General features: G+C 34.1%; 1 protein-coding gene across 4 annotated transcripts in view; it reads right to left on the minus strand.

Moving 5' to 3' along the window:
* Positions 1-19,349, minus strand: part of triob (trio Rho guanine nucleotide exchange factor b) — a 317,404-nt gene that overhangs the window by 75,826 nt on the left and 222,229 nt on the right. For 3 of the 4 annotated variants that reach the window (XM_028817963.2, XM_028817965.2, XM_028817966.2), the window contains exons 32-36: positions 17,899-18,000; positions 16,543-16,572; positions 16,320-16,459; positions 14,463-14,562; positions 10,516-10,759 (exon numbers count right to left, since the gene is read on the minus strand). In XM_028817963.2, the coding sequence (XP_028673796.1) occupies positions 10,516-10,759; positions 14,463-14,562; positions 16,320-16,459; positions 16,543-16,572; positions 17,899-18,000 (616 nt within the window). The remainder of the gene's footprint in view (positions 1-10,515; positions 10,760-14,462; positions 14,563-16,319; positions 16,460-16,542; positions 16,573-17,898; positions 18,001-19,349) is intronic. The other variant, XM_028817964.2, reaches the window with a different exon arrangement.

The raw sequence follows: 19,349 nt of genomic DNA on the forward strand, positions 1-19,349 counted from the left end.
CACAGCTTTGTAAATACAGTAAATGTATCCATAGTTGAGTGTGTGGGTTATGAAAATCGTTCTAGCGGTAGAGTGAAACTTTAACTTTACCCAACTTTTATCTTTATCAGCATTTTTTTACAGTGCTCACCTACAAATAACAGCTGGCAACTTCCACACTAACTAATTGCATAATACTGAACTGTTTAATCATGTCACCTCTGTGAGCAACGTACATTAAAATGTATATTTCATTATTAACTTTAAGGAGCTATATGACATTTTTTGTTAAGAGAAGTGAACTATTCTAGGTACTAGAGCAATAGCTGGATTAAAGCAAACATTTAAAGTTTAAAACTACTGTTAGTCTTCATTTAGACAAGAAGCAAACAATGACAAAAGCTGATATCCAAGAATTTAAAATATACTTGAAAACATTAAACAAATAAAATGAGAGTCCAAAAAAATTGTATTAACTGGCTGTGGAAATGTGAGTAAGGGGTCCATGCAGCAGGCAAGTTTTTAAAATAAATGCAGTGCATCTTGGGGTCTTTGGGTGAGCTTTTCGACTGCAGGGAGTTCAGTGTGATGACGAGCAGATTGCTTAGTTAGCTCATACTGGCACTCTGAGGGTCAAAATGAAGAAACCCCGTCCATGGGAGTATAAGAAAAATAAAAGAAAGGCCAGAGGTTAAATAAAAAGGAAAAAAAGGAGACATGATCATGGCAGAGTAGGTCCGGCAGAGTGGAGGCAAATTGTTGGAATGATGCCCAGTCAGTTGCTCTTGCTTTGCTCTGGTGTCTCTGCAGATGCCAAAGGATGGTTAGCAAGTACGCAAGACAGATAATGGGTTGATAACGCCTGGCAAGGCGAATGTAAAGGATGAGCAGAAGAGACATTGGTTTGGAATGAAGCACGGAGGCCTGTGAGTGGTTTTAAGGAACAGACATGACTGATTTTATCCATGATTTTAACTGTGTGGAATATTTATTGAATTTTAAGCTCCACAAGAGACACTTTCTATTATGGATTATTTATGTATTGAGAAGAGAGACACTGCACTTTATTTTTGTTTGAACAATGTGTGAAAATAAAAGCACTGCACACTTTGCACTCTCTCTTGCTGTTCCTGTGTCCTTATTGCCGAGTCCATCCCTGGTTTATGACTATCAGTGTACTGGGCTGAAAATGACTTAGGCAGCTGTGGGAAACCCAGACATCATACCAGCCATCAATCTACAGTATAGCACTCTTGTAAAGTTTTTAACACTGCTTGAATGCAAGTCACCCAAACAGATAGCTTTCTGCCAAAATAAGCTTAACATCAGGAACAATAAGTCAACTTTTGGGTACTGTTTAGTACTTTTGACATTGTTTTTTATACAATGACAAATCAAAGTTGAAACCCTACAAAATGCTCGATACTGAAGACACAAGCCAAATAGGGCAACTAAGTACAATGCAAACACATAATTATTACCATACATACTTACGTATTAGTTGGGTCTTGAAACCCGAAAAATCGATCATAAAATCAGACCCCGACTTGTATGTCCGTTCAAAAATGCGACACTTCAATTTTTTAAAAAAAATTTTTTTTTACATCTTCTTGCCTCCTCCAATCTCACACGATTCTCAGATACATCAAATTTTCTTGCAACAGCGCAGTCACCAATTTCTTTCGCCACTTCAACGACTTTTAATTTAAAATCACCTTCATATTTCCTTCTGATCGAACGCTCCATCTTAGATAAGGGATGATTTTATAATAAAGGTGTATGAGGGTGTGAGATACAAAAAAATACACACAACAGTGCAAACGTCGCTTCGGAATGGTTTGGGTATTACCGCACAATACATAGAAAAAAAAAGGCAGTGTGCTCCATGGTTACTCTCTCAGGTGGGTGTTAGCAGATCGTAATCTCTTGGATCACTAGCATGAGTTTTCCACATTCAATTTATATGACCGTCATTATAAAATACCAGAAATTATACAGTAAAATCAAGCCCCGACTTATCCACGGGAGAACTTAAACATGAGTATCTACGGTAGTAGATCTCAATAGTTTATGAATGAGATTTTGCACCACAATCTAAGTATTAAAGCATACCTGTTTAATAAACACAGAGTATACAGCATTACAAATGGCATCAAAACAATACAAAACTCTGACATTGTCTTTGGAGTTAAAACTTGCATATCAAAATTAAAAATAACAAAAACCTCATCTTTTTCAAAATAACACTGTTCATAATGAATCTGCAACAAAATAATCCAAGAGTATTATTCCTATTTATATGCAATAAAATGCATTCAAACCAAATTAAGACAGATATTTTATTTGTCTCCAAGAGGAATTAAATTATTTTAATCGATTAATAATTAAAATATGAATTCAAATTGAAGAAAGCAAAAACCTCACTGATGTAGAACAGGCACATTTGCATGTAAGATTTAAAATGGTATCCAGCCAATTGTTTTAATCTCATTTTACATAGCTTCTTGTCTTAAATGGGTTAACCCACTTAATCTCTTTACATATAATCTTGCCCTAAAAAGGTTAACCCACCATGAAACGTTGAGGTAATTAAGCACTTTGAAAACATTTCTACAACTTAACATACTTGCTGGTCTTGGTTAATTGTGATTAAAAAATTTCACAATACAATTGGCATAAAATAATTGTTTATTTTTCATGTTAAATTAAAAGAAAATTCACTTGATCTTTTCAAACATCTAATTAGAAGCCTATTCCTTAAATATAAATGTAAATATAAATATTATACAAATTATTACCTCAGACAATATTTTTGATTCAGGTAAGTTTTGGCAGTGTTCTTGTAAATTACTTAACTAGTTACGGTTTGAATTCTATAAAAATAAATGTGCACTACTGGCCACGTCTTAAAAAGCTGCTCAGTTTGAACAAAACCTTATTATGTGGTTGACAGAACATGTCAAGACTGCTGCAATCATAATACTGAAAGTGGATTGTTTGGTTTAATATTCACACAGCCTGGAATTTTATTATCTAATAATGCAGGCATAAATCTGCCAGAACAAGAGAAAATTAATCACGTATATAATTGTACAGAATTTAAAACACTGTTAATTATTCATTTCTGGCTCTCAGTCTCTTTGAAGTAATGGACAATTAAACTTAACAGACATGAAAAAATGTTTGGAATTTTTGTGCGTCTATTCAATTAAACAACACAACTTCTCTTAAGAGGAAACAGTTGAGTCACTGCAGATACATGCTAGACAAGAATTATCTCATTTGGCCCGGGTCTCAAGACACTACGACAATTTAAACTCTGTAACCCGGACTTGGTAGATTTTACCTGCTCCTCACTTAAAACACACAGTCAAAAAAAGAAAGCATGCATTTCTATTATTTACCACTACAGCCTATATTCTAATTATCTAAACATTTAAATAGTCATCAGCAGTAACCATTAAAGCTTTTAATATTTTATGATTAACATTCAGCACATTATTTTAAATATTCCTAGACTGTTTGTAAAGTTAAATGGCTAAAAGTATAAAGACATAACAGGTTTAAGGCAAATATTACCTTCCAAATAACTATCTTTAGGGAAACACCACACACTGTGCAAAACATTAAATGACTAACTTCATTTAAAAAGCTAGTAGAACAATCTTAATGAATATTTAAAAAGGAAAAATGAAAACTACGCAAAATACAAAATCTTTAGCAAATTACTTATAATGAACTAATTTTACTAAATATACACAAAATACATTTTAATATTGGCAGTGTACTTACAACATATTCAAAACACTATACTGCTAAATTACTTGACTATTTATTTTTCAATATCATAATTTAAATAAAACTTTTTTTTAAACCACTGCATCCTATCTGGTTAATTTAGCAAGAACCTTCTGCTAAACTGCTATTAATTATGAGCCAGAATGCTTATGCTCCTCTCTTTATTTTCTTGGCAATTCAATTTTAAATGTACTAATTAATGAACAGACTAAACACATGCATAATAAAATTTATAAAATGCAACATTTTCAGCTTGTACGTCAACCATACCGAGATCGAGGATCCAAAATTTACAACTGCCAGCCTGTGCAGGTGGTGAACTCATTTTGTGAATAGAATCCAGATTACTGATCTGCTGTACTCCATTTGCCATATTTCAACATTTAAAAAAATAATTCTCCTTTAGATAAAGCATAAAACTGACTTGTAAAAAAAAACACTAATAAATAAAATTATAAACTAGCTAGAAAAAAATCATTAAAGGCAACAGATTCTTCCTAAAATTCACTGCCCTTCCCTGTGGAATGCTACATGTGCTCTGTTCCTGTAAATGCGATGCTCCAGTTAATCACAGAGTGCTCTGCTCCAAAGCTCAGCCTCCCATCAGGGAATATTTAGGAACTGACTAACTGAACTACCATAATAACTGTAACAGATGCGCAACTAAATTTAAGGATCATGAGATAAACATACACACTGAGGCAGACTTTTCTAAAATAAACCAAACATACAAACAAATGAAAACCTAAAAAGCGGGGGAAAAAACCTGCTTTACAAATAGTAAAGTCGTCCTTGTTCCATTTGAATGTACAATAGCTTTAGCTGATTGATATAATAGTGATGTACTGTGCGTGTGTCACAATTAACATCATAACAGCACACTTAGCTAGGGTTAAAGGTGAGACTGTGGCTAATTTTAATAAAAAGGTGAAGTTCTTCCTTTACAATGAATGCATCACCAAATGGGAGTGAGGTTTGTATGTTATGACAGTTAACATTTTACAGTGAGAACAGCTAGCAATAGGCCAATGCCATTCTGTGTTGGCTAAAAAAGGAAAGACAGCACGACACATTTTAAAAAGACACTACATGCAGGCAATTTTAAAAAGATTAAATGAAAATTTAAAATAATTGAAAAATACAATACAGGCAGTGACTAGCAGCCTTATTACAAAGCACAAAGATGTTTTGCTTAGTTAGCTTCTACACACAAAGAAAATGATATATTACATATGCACATAAATAAAGCATGGTGGGACAGGCTTAAACATACAAAACGCTCACCAACAGAATAACCTCATATCCTCCTATAACTTCTAACTGTATTTAACATCTCTAGTGTTTCTTACAAATCAAAATGCTTACAAATACATACATTTAAAGAGATTTTGAAACGTTCAAGCAAACAAAAACAACACTCAAAAACACAACTGCTTGAACAGTTACAAGACAAAACTGGATAAAAAAAATCTGAACACAGCATTTACATCAACAACGTTAGAAACTTAAGGTTGATTAATTAAAATTGAAGTGAAAAACCAGAAATGTAATTATTAAACTTAACAAATAAAAGTCTTATAATGGTTGTATCCAAAGAAAACAATAAGGTATTGAATAATTTTAATCATCATCTATAACACAAATTCTGTACAATTAAGGGGCAAAGAATGGAAAACTGAAAAATGAAACAAAAAGAGTATCCATGCATCAACGCTATTATGATACTCCAAAATAAAGCAGGATCAATGCAGTACAAATTAAAAATAGGCTCTACTTACATTTTATAAAATGTATCATTCATAGCCATCAAAAACCTACTGTTTAACACACTGGCTTTGCTTGAGGACATTATGAAAGCCTGATGTCAGTGATTTTAATTTCAAATATATGGGAAATATTCCCGACTATTTCATCAAGTGTTACTGCTGCTGTGAGTTCAAACACATCACCCTTTAACTGCATGAACTGGGTAATGACATCATTTTTCATTGACAAGACAGGTCTACCATATAACAGACGTAAACCTTTTATTTTATTTATATATATATATATATATATATATATATATATATATATATATATATATATATATATATATATATATATATATATATAAAACAACAACACATTATTCTAACGTTAAGCAGCTTTCTACCTGCTTTTTGCTGTACAAGACATTGTCACCAGTCAAGAGTAAGTGTTGCCAAAATTTTGAAACACTATCTTGATTATGTCTATTTTTTATTATTCTGTTTTCTTGGAAAAGAAAGATAAATGTATCCCTTTGTGCTTGCCGTGAATGTTATATGCTGCTTGGTAACAATGATTAAAACAATGACAAAACAAAATCTGAAACCCACTATTTCAGTATGACAGATTTTCTGCTATGCCAGCTAAACCACAACAGACTAAACTGTTTCCTTTAAATCACTGGAAAAAACACTGTTGGGTATTTCCCAATATCCATGTTTAATTCTGCTCAAATTTTTAACATTGCTCATAAAATTTGGTAATAAACAAATAGTTTATACTTTATAATGATATCTGAGACAAAAGTGCAAAGTTGAAGAATTTGTTAAATATAAATAAATAAATAAAACTACTCTAGCCTGTAAGATGAGAGTAGGGTGGTTTTAAGGTAATAGAATACATGAACGTCTTCTGGTATTTGGGACGCAAAAAGCACTTCACATGTGCCAAGACTGACTTCACCACCAAGAAAAAGACCAATATTGTCATTCACTCTGTGATATATCTATCATTGCTCTCTCAATATACAAAATTTGAATACTGTTTAATTATTTTTTATGTACAGTACATCTCCATTGAAATAAAGGTACACCATATACTGTATTTCCTATCTATCTGCCTCATCATTCTGTGGGGTAGTAGTGTCCTGATCCTGGCTGTCTACTTTTTCAAATTGCTTTTGCTGTAACTTGCCCCTAATTTACTTAAGATGGGCAATAAACCACTTACTCAAAGCTGTTTCCTGCTGAGCAAAGTCATGGATAAAAGGCTCTTACTTAAAGGTTTTTTATGGCTTTTAGTTTAGGATACTGCTGGAACTGAAACAATGTGCGTGTCAGAAAGGAATGGGGACATCTGTACTACTACTTAGCCATGACTTTAAAAAAAATACATTTACTCAAACATTTAACAAACAAACTCTAAAAAGATATCATGTTAAAGCCCCTGGTATCCCAAATGGATGGAGACACATCAAGCTTGATACCTCAAAGGGAAAATATTTTTTATCACTAATCTGAATTTAACATCTCTGATTAATTAACAGATAAAGAGGAAATGAAAAGGGGGGAGCTCATTCGGCATAACGACATGATATATAAACATTTCTGTTCTGTGCTAGAAAAGACGGAAAATAATGTATAGAGTTACAACACAAACACATAACACTGTCCACAGAAAACTATCCAAGTCTTAACTACCTTTTAAGTGTGCTTAGCTGAAAATTGTTTGACAAATTCAAAGTGCATTAGTAATTAACAAGAAGGACATCAGACAAAGCAAGCATTTAAAAACTGAATTTTCAGAAAGTGTTAGAGACTAGTTTATATCTCTAACCCACTTTAGTAAATCACCAATAAACCCTCAAATTAACCTATTCAATGTTTTTCCAAATTTGTCAGTGAATAGTTTAAAAGACACATTGATAAGTTGTATACTGCTTGTCTCAATAATGCCCAGCTGTCAAATTGCTTAGCTCTTCATTTAAAAAACGGCAACATTTTCTTTCTGCATGAAAGAATATTTCAGGAAAACGCACCAGAATAACTGACACTTTCATGTAGGACTCAAAATTAATGCTTTATCAAATTTAATGGGGAAAAAAAGTGATCTTTGAAGAATCTGTAAGGCAAGACGACACCGGGCAGATGGTAAAACATTAAGGAGGCTTAACATCTTCTGCTGTCTAATGATGCGTTTTTGTCTTGATTACTATAAAGATTAATTACTGTAATTAGTTTTCATGCTCATGACAAAGTGCTCAGCAATTGTATATCACTGATTAAGCGGTTATATCCTGTCTATAAAAGAATACACTTCAAACTCTTAAATAACACATTAGTATTAAATACATTGGTATAGTGGAAAAAAAATAAACCAACTGCCATTTACTAAATCTTGTTTAGATTTAATCCATTGTTTCATCTTTGGGGAAGTAGATTAAATCTTCTCTATTTTTTTCTCTGAAAAATCACACTCTTTTCAAAAACCTTACACACTATGAAAGTATGAAGATGATCAAATTAGCTGAAAACACCACAGGTACAGGATTTTTTTTGTTTAATTCTAAATCAAGTATTGAGACATAGTAAGCCAGCTTTTGTCTGGCTGTCTGGAAAAGAAATTTGCCAAAAAGCGCTATGAGACTGAGACAGATCCTCGGGCTCCAATGACCTACACAGAAAAGGCAGACAACTAAGCATACAATTCTTTAATGCTACTAATCAAACTGATCTTGTGATTTTTCTCCTCTTTGTGGTACAAAAATAGAAACAAAAATACTTACCAAATACAAAAAATACCTTAAAATTTATACAAAGAAAAAAGCTTTTATGAATCATGCACAGTATTAAAAGTTGCATGACGGAGATAAGTCTATACTTGCCATTTGTTAACAATACTTAATTACCACCTTGAAAAAAAACCTTTGCTTAGAATGCCCTGAAGCTACTGAATGTGGATTGATAGAATAATAAAAAAAATTAGCTCTTAATTTAGTAAAATATGGTCTGCTCAAATGCACTAACATCTGTTATGAGTCTGGCAGATGTTAACAAAACTGTTTTCCATAAAGATCTTCCAATGAAAACAAAACATACAAGATTGTTTTACTTTTAAACAGGAGAGCCTCTGAACATCTACACTATATTTCTAATGTTGCCTTAAAACTCTTATATATATTTCTCATTGTTTCAGCCAGTTTTAAAATGAAACTTACTTTCACTTGAAGGGCTTTCAAAATACCGAAATGTCTTTGAAGACAAAGTGTTTCTACAGGCAAAGGAGCAACACTGGAAACCAAAAGGTCAAGCGGAAAGCAGATCAATTGCCTTGCTACTAGAAATTAAATCAGGCGAAAAACTTTTTCAAATATATAAATGTTTATGATAGCCTATATATGGTAATGAAAATACATTTTTAACCAGGAATGAATTAAGAGAAAAAATGTGACACTGTCACTCAAATTTAGTTTACAGAGCCTAGAGTGATTTCCAAACATGTGGTTTTAGCACTTGTTCTGTCTATCTGTCTACCGCTTTATAGCTGCTATATCCTAACACAGGGTCACAGGGATCTGCTGGAGCCAATCCCAGCCAACAGGCGGGCGGGCACACACACACACACCGAGCGCGCACTAGGGAAATTTAGAATCACCAATGCACCTAAACCTGCATATCTTTGGACTGTGGGAGGAAACCGGATTAGCCGGAAAAAACCCACGCAAACACAGGTAGAACATGCAAACTGCGAGGCAGCAGCGCTACCCACTGCGCCGCCCCTAGATTTAGGTGTGCTGAATCCAATTCCAGAACTGGTGGAGTTTCTCTACCACAAACCAATTCTACCAGACATTGCAATGAGTGAAAAACTGTTTTGAAAAAAAAATTTTTTGGCATACATATTTTTATGCACAGAATATTACTTAAGGTATATAGTGAGCTAAAAAAAAAAAGTCAGTCTTCCTCATTCTTAACGTTAAGTATTTGCTACACATTTTTTTGTTCTCAATCAGTATTTTTTTGTTTGAAAGATGCCTTTGTATTGTTCAGAGGAAAGAAAGTTGTTGTTTAAGTGTTTTTTTACATAAATATGCAAGGTTGGGTTGATTGATTCATTGTCCTGACCAGTTAAGCAAATGGTAAAAGGATACAATGGCAGAAAGGTACAAGAATTATTTGAGGTGCTTCACCCTTCCTGCCTAGCACTCGGGTGCAACAAGTCAATAAATATCCATGTCCTACACTCTTATTTGCATGAGAGTGGTCTCTGATGAACATGGGAAGAGAATCAACCAAGACATTGGCTCTAATGGATAGGCGTGGAAAGTGGAGCGAGTCTATGCCAGCAGACTTCTGTTGGTCATTCTGAAGCGAAACACTTTCAGAGGAATATAAATGAGGAAAAACAACTACCAGGTGACTATGTTTTGTATGTAATTATATTTAAAACAATAATATGTGTCAATGATTTTTGGAAGGCTAAATAATAATTTTAAAAAATATATTTCTCTAAAATTGTGTATGTTCATTTTAAATCTTCATCCTAAAAATGAAGTGATACAGCAATCCTGTTGACAGATTTGATACAGCACACTCAAAACTATAAAAAAAAATACCTAAAATTTTTGATGGGAGCAAAAAAAAACTTTTTTGCAGAATAGTGTTATTAATACAAAATGCTAATATTTGCATAAATTGTACTCGTGAACATCCTTTACATTTCTATCCAGCTGAAAAATATATGTTCTTATTCACAGCAAGGGAAATACTAAAAAAAAAAAAATTTTTTAAATTAATAATTCATGTTTCTGCTAAGACTTTGCCATCTGGTTTCTGCATAAAAGTTTTAAACATTACACTTTTAGTTTTCAATATTTTACACAATGTCCAAATTATGTGCCTTTCAATGCAGAGATCAGAAGTCAGTTTAATCAATAGCAAGTATTCAAATAAAGACAAGATCAACATGGTGTAACAATTTTCACCTTACCTTTGTGGTTAAAAATCCCCTCCATTTCCATACTGCTCCGAGAATGGGCAATGCAGAGTGTACCACAAGGCACCAGGCCTTCAGCTGCAGGCGACCTGTCTGTAGTCCGCACCAAGCACCAGTCAGGCTTATCATGTGGCCGCTCCAAGATCTCCACAGTCTGACCTCTTCGTACTGTTAGTTCATTGCTATTACTGGCCAGAAAATCATGTATCACCACAGTCAGTTCACATCCTCCAGATAGCTGCAACATGGGAAAAAAAAAAAAAAAGGTTTCACAAAAATAAATTTTGTTGTCACATTGGAATATTCTAGTAGTTGAGATTTCATTAATGAAAGAACCATTGTGATGGTGTTATAGAAAAGAGCTATTTTTCAATGATGTTTCTAAAGTTATGAACTAATGAACTATGGCGTGCTTGAGTATTAAATATTAGCGTTTGAATAATTTAACGTTCTTAATGGGCTTTGTTAAAGGCATCAACCATTTCAGTTTTCTGTGCTGCAAATTCCAATCACATCCACTGCCGCTTGTATTACAACATACTGTATTTTTGATTCATAAAATAAAGGGCTGTGGGAAGAAGCCAAGCAACACCCTTTCGTGCAAGTCATCTTAAGATTCCATCCCACCAGATTTTTTCCTTTATCTCTCAATTATTTATAGAACAACAATATACAGTAATAAAAACCACTCATGGGCAAATTACACAGCAATTTCAAGACAGTTAATTTTTTTTCAAAGGAGATTAATTTGTTTTCATGCAATTCTAAAGTTTTTGACATCTATTAATTTGTTCATGCCTGCTTTGACAAACTGCCAAACAATACAGTATAAGAAATCTTACAAGGAAAGGGATCGCTTTCCATATACTTCAAAGCAATAAGTGACAACCACACTTTCCTCACCTCTATCTAAATACTTTATAATAGAAACTATGACCAGTTAAAAAAAAGTGTAATGACACCATGACTTTAAAAACTCCTGTCTTTATGAAGTGTGTCCGTCTAAAGCAGGGGGCTCATTATGAAACAACAAATTAAAGAAGGAAATCCGCCAACCTTGAACAGGATGCTGGTCCATCAAAGGGCAAACTCACTTGTATTGGGGTTGATTTGTACATCTCCAGAAACCTAATTATCATATTTTTTGGCACGTATGCAACCAAAACCAACCTTTCATGTGTGAAAATAGTCAAAAAGAAAGCTATCAAGTTACAATGTTGTTTATGGTAGCATGCAAAAAAATGTGCACATTAATCTAGCCAATTATATTTTTCAAATGCTTTATTTGCTACAGGATTGTGGAAAGCAAGGAAGAAACTGGCTCTGGATAGAACAATGGTCCACTGCATGGCACACTCAGGCATATCCAAGAAGTGAGATGTTTTTGTATTTTTTAAACGGCACAAAGATGTTATATCTGCTATTCTATCAGGTTCTAAAACATGTTCCTTTACTTTCATTTTCTATGTCAAGCCTCTTGTGAACCTCTGTGTTGTACTCAGTCTTACCTTTGCTCTGTCTGAGGATCTAAGGAAGACTTGCATTTGTGAGTATCACCTTTATGTGGTGGAAAAGCCATACAAAGTTTAGTGTGAAATTCCAGTTAGTTTTCACTCAGCCAGAGAAGTCAATAGCCTATAAAATTTTGTAGCAATTCCAATACAAAAAACAATTTCATTTGCACTGCAAGAAGAACTACAGTGAGAATAATAAATTACACTTGGTAAATTACTTAAGTCACTTCAATCTAGCCATATCATATGGTGCTTTCCAAAGAAAAGGGGATTACAACACAGCACAGCGTACAGGATTAAAGGACACAAAAAATATTAATGTTAAATTCATACTTTCAAAACAATTTTTTGGGGAGCATTTAACTTTATTTCAGGTTCATGAGTTTGCTTCAGACTCTGTATTAAACCTGCTTTGTTTTCAATTGACAATAAAAGAATTGTCTACATTTTTAGAACTGCTGTGCCATTTCCACTTTTTCAATTGTAAAAGCTTTAAAGAGTTTAATTATTGATGGAAGATAAGCCCTTATTACGTATTGCTGATGATAAATGCACTGCCATGTGCCATTAAAGAAAAAAAAGAAAAAAAGGATTTATTAACATATATAAAAAGGAAAAACATGCAGCAGCTACCCAGGTTGTCTTTAGAAATGTTCAGCATCAGTATAAATTTACTGCATTGATTTACAGGTGCAGAAAATGGATGGATTAGTAAAACAAGCTTACATATTTGTTCAAAGCTTTCTTATTTAACCTTTGCCTGATGATTTGAATTACATTAACAAATGCACAGATATGTACTGTTCAATACAGTCTATATAGAAGATGCTGGTAGAATGATACATACAACAACTATGCTGAACAATTTCACTGTCAAAGCTGCTACAAAAATAGTCCATGATGAATGAAAGATGCAACTGCTTCATTCAAATATTGAAAATGATGAATTGCTATTATCTTTTTGAAAGGGTAAAAGAAACCCAAATGAATCAACAACACTGTCTCTTTCTTCTATGAATTTACTGTAATTAAGGAGCAAAGTTAAAGTTTAACAAAAGAATGAAAACATCTAGCAGCATAAACTAAAATATTTACAATTCTGTATCCATAAAAGTCACATTCACAGTCTCCAGTAGATTACAAATAACAATCAATAAAGAAAGACCTTTGGAACTTTTCTTGTTAAAAGTCAACTTCTCCCATAGTTGTTGGTGTTTCCAAATCCTACTAATAAAATTAACAGATTATTAGAGAAATATAGATTTGGATATTTTTTTTTTTTTGTTCTTTATTTCGCCTTATTCAATTTCTTGTATTAGGAATTTGTTATTTTTCGCATACCCCTTGGGGTCAGAGCAAAGGGTCAGCCATTGTACAGCACCCCTGGAGCAATTACAGGTTAAGGGTCTTGCTCAAGGGCCCAGCAAAGTAGGATCTCTTTTGGCAGTGACAGAGATTCGAACCGGCAACCTTCAGGATACCAGCACAGATCCTTAGCATCAGAGCCACCACTCCGCCCTGTTTTTTATTTAGGAGGCCTATGGCTTTCATCGAGAGGATTTTTTTTTTTTTGGCAACTATCGTCTCTTAACTAGTCAATTTAAGTATGTGGCAGATTATTAGTTTTGTGAAAGAAAAAAACAGTTTCAGCTTCTAATCACATAAAATACTTAATCTGAGGTATGTAGGTTACCATCCAGGAAGAGCAGGATCCTTACAAGTTTTGTTAAAATGTTTCTTACTTGTACTAATATAATTTGAGTCATTGCCTTAAACTCTGCCAATTTAAGTGGAAGGCTGTTAATACTGAAGAAAACTATTTGTCTTTCATTTCTCTTCCTATTGTGAATTTCCCCTTGGGAATGAATGAATGAATGAATGAATGAATGAGTGAGTGAGTGAGTGAGTGAGTGAGTGAGTGAGTGAGTGAGTGAGTGAGTGAGTGAGTGAGTGAGTGAGTGAGTGAGTGAGTGAGTGAGTGAGTGAGTGAGTGAGTGAGTGAGTGAGTGAGTGAGTGAGTGAGTGAGTGAGTGAGTGAGTGAGTGAGTGAGTGAGTGAGTGAGTGAGTATGTATGTATGTATGTATGTATCTATCTATCTATCTATCTATCTATCTATCTATCTATCTATCTATCTATCTATCTATCTATCTATCTATCTATCTATCTATCTATTCATCTGTGTGTACTGGTCATTACAGACATTTTACTGTTCTATAGCCAGAAAAACAATGTCATCTACAAAATTACTGTGGATGTACCTAACTAACTAAATTTTCTATCGAAGAATGTGAAAGTCATGTTACACAAATACTTCCAGGTATTCAGTTAAAAAAAAAAACACACACACACAAAAATTAAGTCAAACATAAGTAATTAAATTATATTCACACAATAAGCTTTTACATTAAAAATGGCAAACACGTACCTTATCACTATCTAGGGTATTCTGAGAGGTCCGTGAAGCAATTGATATTGTATCGGGTTGGCTACTTCCTTCACCCTGACTGTCCAAATCCTCCCCATCCCTAAAACCAAATAAAGCATGTTAACTTACAGGAACATACAGTAACTGCTGCAACTCAATCACACTTAATAACTGCACTTCTACCAAAGCACAAAACACTTATGATGGGTCCCCTTTGGACCACGTTGGTTGCGTCAATGTTGAAAACAGGTTATGGTATTATAAACCACTCAGTGCACATTATAGGGTTTGTGAGAAAGTACTGCAGCAACAGCCAGACAGTATGTTTTGTACATGTCTGCAAGTGCTCGATAGGATGGACAGGACTAGACAATTGAGTGGCAACAACGTATCTAGCAAAGAAAAGAGGTGCATCATTAAACAAGCCTTGACAGGGTTTTAGAAAGGGGGCACATACATTGCAAGATAAAGCACTACTAAAAGACATAACTGTTGAAAAGATAAGCTTTCTAAAAACTAATGGACATTTGCATATGAACTAACCAATCAGGCTATTTATTAATATACGGAAGTACTTTGTGACCAATTGAATTTCATGAAAAAAAATTTTCTTCTTCTTTATTTCGCCTTATACAATTTCTTGTACTAGGAATTTGTTAGTTTTCATATACCCCTTAGGGGTCAGAGCACAGGGTCAGCCATTGTACACCACCCTTGGAGCAATTGCGGGTTAAGGGTCTTGCTCAAGGGCCCAGCAGAGTAGGATCTCTTTTGGCAGTAACAGGGATTAGAACCGGCAACCTTCTGGATACCAGCACAGATCCTTAGCCTCAGAGCCACCACTCCGCCCTTGAATTTTAATTTATGATAATGCAGAATTTTTTAAAGAGTAAGAGCAGGTGCATATTTTTGAGAAGACACTGCGGCAGCTTAACAGAGAAAAGTGGCTTTGAAAAGGTAACAATCATCGGCCTAAGAGCAAATCACAAGACAAGATCCAAGCAGAGATGAGTGAAAAAAAGTCCATGTGTCACCAGGTCACCATGGTGTCCAGAAAAGGGACTCTAAAATTAGGTCCATTTATTGGCATTTATTGGCACTGTGATTCATACTCAAGCACAGAATGAAAAAGAACACATTTCAAACCATTAAAACCCTGCCCCAGAAATCATTCCTGGATAGTTATTAAAGGCCTCCAAGTAAGGTTGGAGTTGGGAAGACGTGCGTACAGGGGAGAAGAATAAAAAAAAATACAAAGGGACCAAGCAGGCAATCAACAAGGGAAAGTGGACCCAGTGGTCTTTAGGTCTCGTTTTATATTTTTATTAAAGTAAAACCTTTATGCTAATTATTTTATTAAATACCTTTCTTTATGATTATATATTGTCCTCCTTATAATTTTTTGGGGTCAGGGTCGGTTCCCAAGTGATATATAGGAAGAAGTAAGTCAAATTCACAGAGAAAATGTTTTATTCAATGAAATACAGAAATTGATTATTGGAGGTGGGTAGAGAGAGTGACAAATGTTGCTTGGTATTTTTTAATGAATACTTTAAGACAAAGGAAACTGAGCTGTGAATTGTTGTATCACAAATGAAGGACTCATTGCCAGGCCACTGTTACACTGCACTAAATCATCCATAGTAATGACAAGTGAAGTGGATTCCACTTTATTCTACTGTTTTCATCATCTGTGGTATACAGAAATAAAATCATACTAGGAACAAAAGATTTTTATCCAAGACAAACTGTCCTTAAGGGAAACCATACACTAAGAAGTACTCTGAATTTATAATTATAAAAGACTTGAATATCACTATATACATAAAAAAAAAACAAAAGTAGAGGTGTATTTACCTTCTCCCTTTCATTTTAGTTGTGGTTGGCTTGGGGATGTGAATTGGCTCTTTCAGAGCACCTTTTAAATGTATGGTCCTCTCCTGGATTACCTCTCTAATGTGTTTAATCCAGTCTTGTTTATTTTCAATGCTGGATGCCTATCAAACCAACAAAGCCAGATATTAAATATATCACATCAAACAGTATTTGACAAGAAAGAGAAATGTATCAGAATACTCACCATTGCTCCATGTTTGCATCCCTGACTTGGCTTAAGTTAAAATACAGAAGAGAATTTCACTGTTTTTACACCATCAGGATAACATATGTATTAACTGACTTTTGAACTAAACATTTAATCCAAAGTGTAAGTGTGTTTTCATCAATTGTGTATTAAGATTTAAGACAGACAACAAACTAATAGCATGCAAAACTTTGTAGCTAACAAAGAATTAAACTTATTTTCAGTGAATGGTTTTAACTATACCAACATACACTGAACACCTTAGTTGGAAGTTTCTATTTTGTTTTTTTGAACTGGCCAATTTTGGGTGTGCAATAATTGGCAAGTACTAATAGCAAAATGAATTTTTTCAGAATAATTAAAAAACATAAATCAAAATAATATTAAACAAATAATTCGGCAGGGACAATCAGTTTAACAGTAATAATTTGAGTTTACCATGGAGGACAATTGCCCTGGCAAAATATCTTCCTCCACATAAGGACAAACATACTTGGTATATTTTCACAGTTGTCTTCCCTTCAACAGTTCATTTCTAAATATATTTCTAAGGTTTTTAGCACAAGTATGTTAAGTAAAATACTCAGGCTCAAAGAGTGAATAGGAAGTTGCAATTAAAACTGTGACAACGAGCTTCAGAGCTCAGCTTCTTGGATAACAGGCTACACTGAGTGCCAAAAATATAACTATTGTTTAGAAGTAATAATATAGTGAGGAAACCAAACCTTTTTATAGTCTACATAATCATCCTTATGTGATTTACCTAACAAACTAAGAGTATTTTATTTAAAAGAGGCCTACGTATTCATAAAAATAAAATACAAAAATGAGAGTGGAATCAACATTCAAGATTTTCACAAATACAATGGGATAAAATCAGTTGTTTGGGGACTTAACTCTCTCTAAAACATATACTTAATGGAAATCAATTAATTTTTTACCAATCCATTGTGATATCTGGATAAATGCTTCAAGTTTGAAAATCTCATTTTAAGTAGGATAGAACTGTAAAATTGCACACAAATTCAAGATGGCAATAGCTAAGAAAACAAATATCCAGGTAACCAGGATCTTAAATAACAAGTTGTAAAAACTTGATATTTTTGTCATCATGCTTTTCAGATCATGACACAACGCTATTACAAGCAGCACATAGGCAAATGATTTACACAGCCCAACATGCAATACATATGTATAAAACAATAACAGCATTTCTAAACACATAAGCAAATGTGTTCCACAATAAGCATTCCCCAAAAAAAGCAGGAGTGTCAATCTCACAAATTCATGCTGTGCTATAAAAATGCACCACATTCACGGGGGGAAAAAATATCCTTTTTTTAAAAAATTTACCTTTAGGACAATTTTATTGTCATTGGTTGGAGTCCGCCCAACCCAAAGAGCAAACTTACAAGGATCTCCCTCAACATGCTCTGTGACACCCAGCTCAGAAGTCTTTTAAAAAAAAAAAAAAAAAAAAAAAAAAGAGGAAAAAATAGTTAAACATATCAGTAACACAAGAAAGTATACTGCTACCAGCTCTGTCATGTCAACGTCTATACATCTAATTTTGTAAGCATCTTAATCTGACTTTAGCAGATGAATAGATCAGAACCATATAGCAGCAACAAATGGTCTCAATTTATTTAACACTTTTGTACAGTGAACACCATACAAAGGCACTTCACATGCATTGATATGTGTACAACTGTTTGCATAGATTATACACCAGCAGTACACAAAATAACACCACATCAAAAATTAGTTCAACTCCAAGTGCAAATTCAGTTACAAATGTCTTACATTATGTTAGGTTGACTGACCATTAGAAACATTAGAACACTAGAACACACTAGACGAGAACAGGCCATTCAGCCCAACAAAGCACGCCAGTCCTATCCACTTATTTCTTCCAAAAAAACATCGAGTTTTGAAAGTCCCAAACGTGTCGGCAATTTAAAAAAAAAAAAAAAGTCTTATAATTTGCACACAAGTCTTCAAAGCAAAATGATGTAGCTAACTGCATTGCGAGGCCAAATATTTAGTGTGCAAATTGTGAGAAAATTGTCATGTTAAATAATAATGTCTTGAAAATAACTACAGCATATGCCAAACATGTTTAAACTGCAAAGACAAAAAAATGATCACAAGTTGGTACGTGAACAATTAACACGTTTGTTGAAAGCCACAAAAGCATAGTCTCAAAAATTAACAGAATGGAAAAAAACGTAATCTGCAAACTCCTGTGAAGCAATCTCAACAAAAAATGTATGTTATGAGCTATTCAGAACTATAATTTACTGCAGGATTGTCAATCAGAAAATACTTGAATCCAAAGCAAATGCAAAAAAAGACAATGACAAGCTCTGGACCCCTAAATAATGGAAAAGGGAATCTGGACTCTGCGATGGGTTGGCACCCTGCCCAGGATTGGTTCCTGCCTTGTGCCCTGTGTTGGCTGGGATTGGCTCCAGCAGACCCCCGTGACCCTGTGTTCGGATTCAGCGGGTTGGAAAATGGATGGATGGATGGAATCTGGACTACCAGGTCTTACCTTACAGTATTTACTATGCAAGCCAAATGATGTCTCAACCAATGTCATCTGTTGCCAGCTCTCAAACATGGTGATGGCTGTGTAGTGGTATGGTGGTTATTAGGTCTAATGCTTGCTCTACATGGTATACAACCACTACAGAATATGAGGCTATTATACAATACCAGGTGTGCCCAAAGACACAAACATTTTCCCCTCATGATGTTCTCCCAACTCCAAGGAAGCTAATAACCAACTCACACTGTTACAC

This window comes from Erpetoichthys calabaricus, chromosome 13 (assembly GCF_900747795.2).
Source record: "Erpetoichthys calabaricus chromosome 13, fErpCal1.3, whole genome shotgun sequence".
Classification (NCBI taxonomy): domain Eukaryota; kingdom Metazoa; phylum Chordata; class Cladistia; order Polypteriformes; family Polypteridae; genus Erpetoichthys; species Erpetoichthys calabaricus.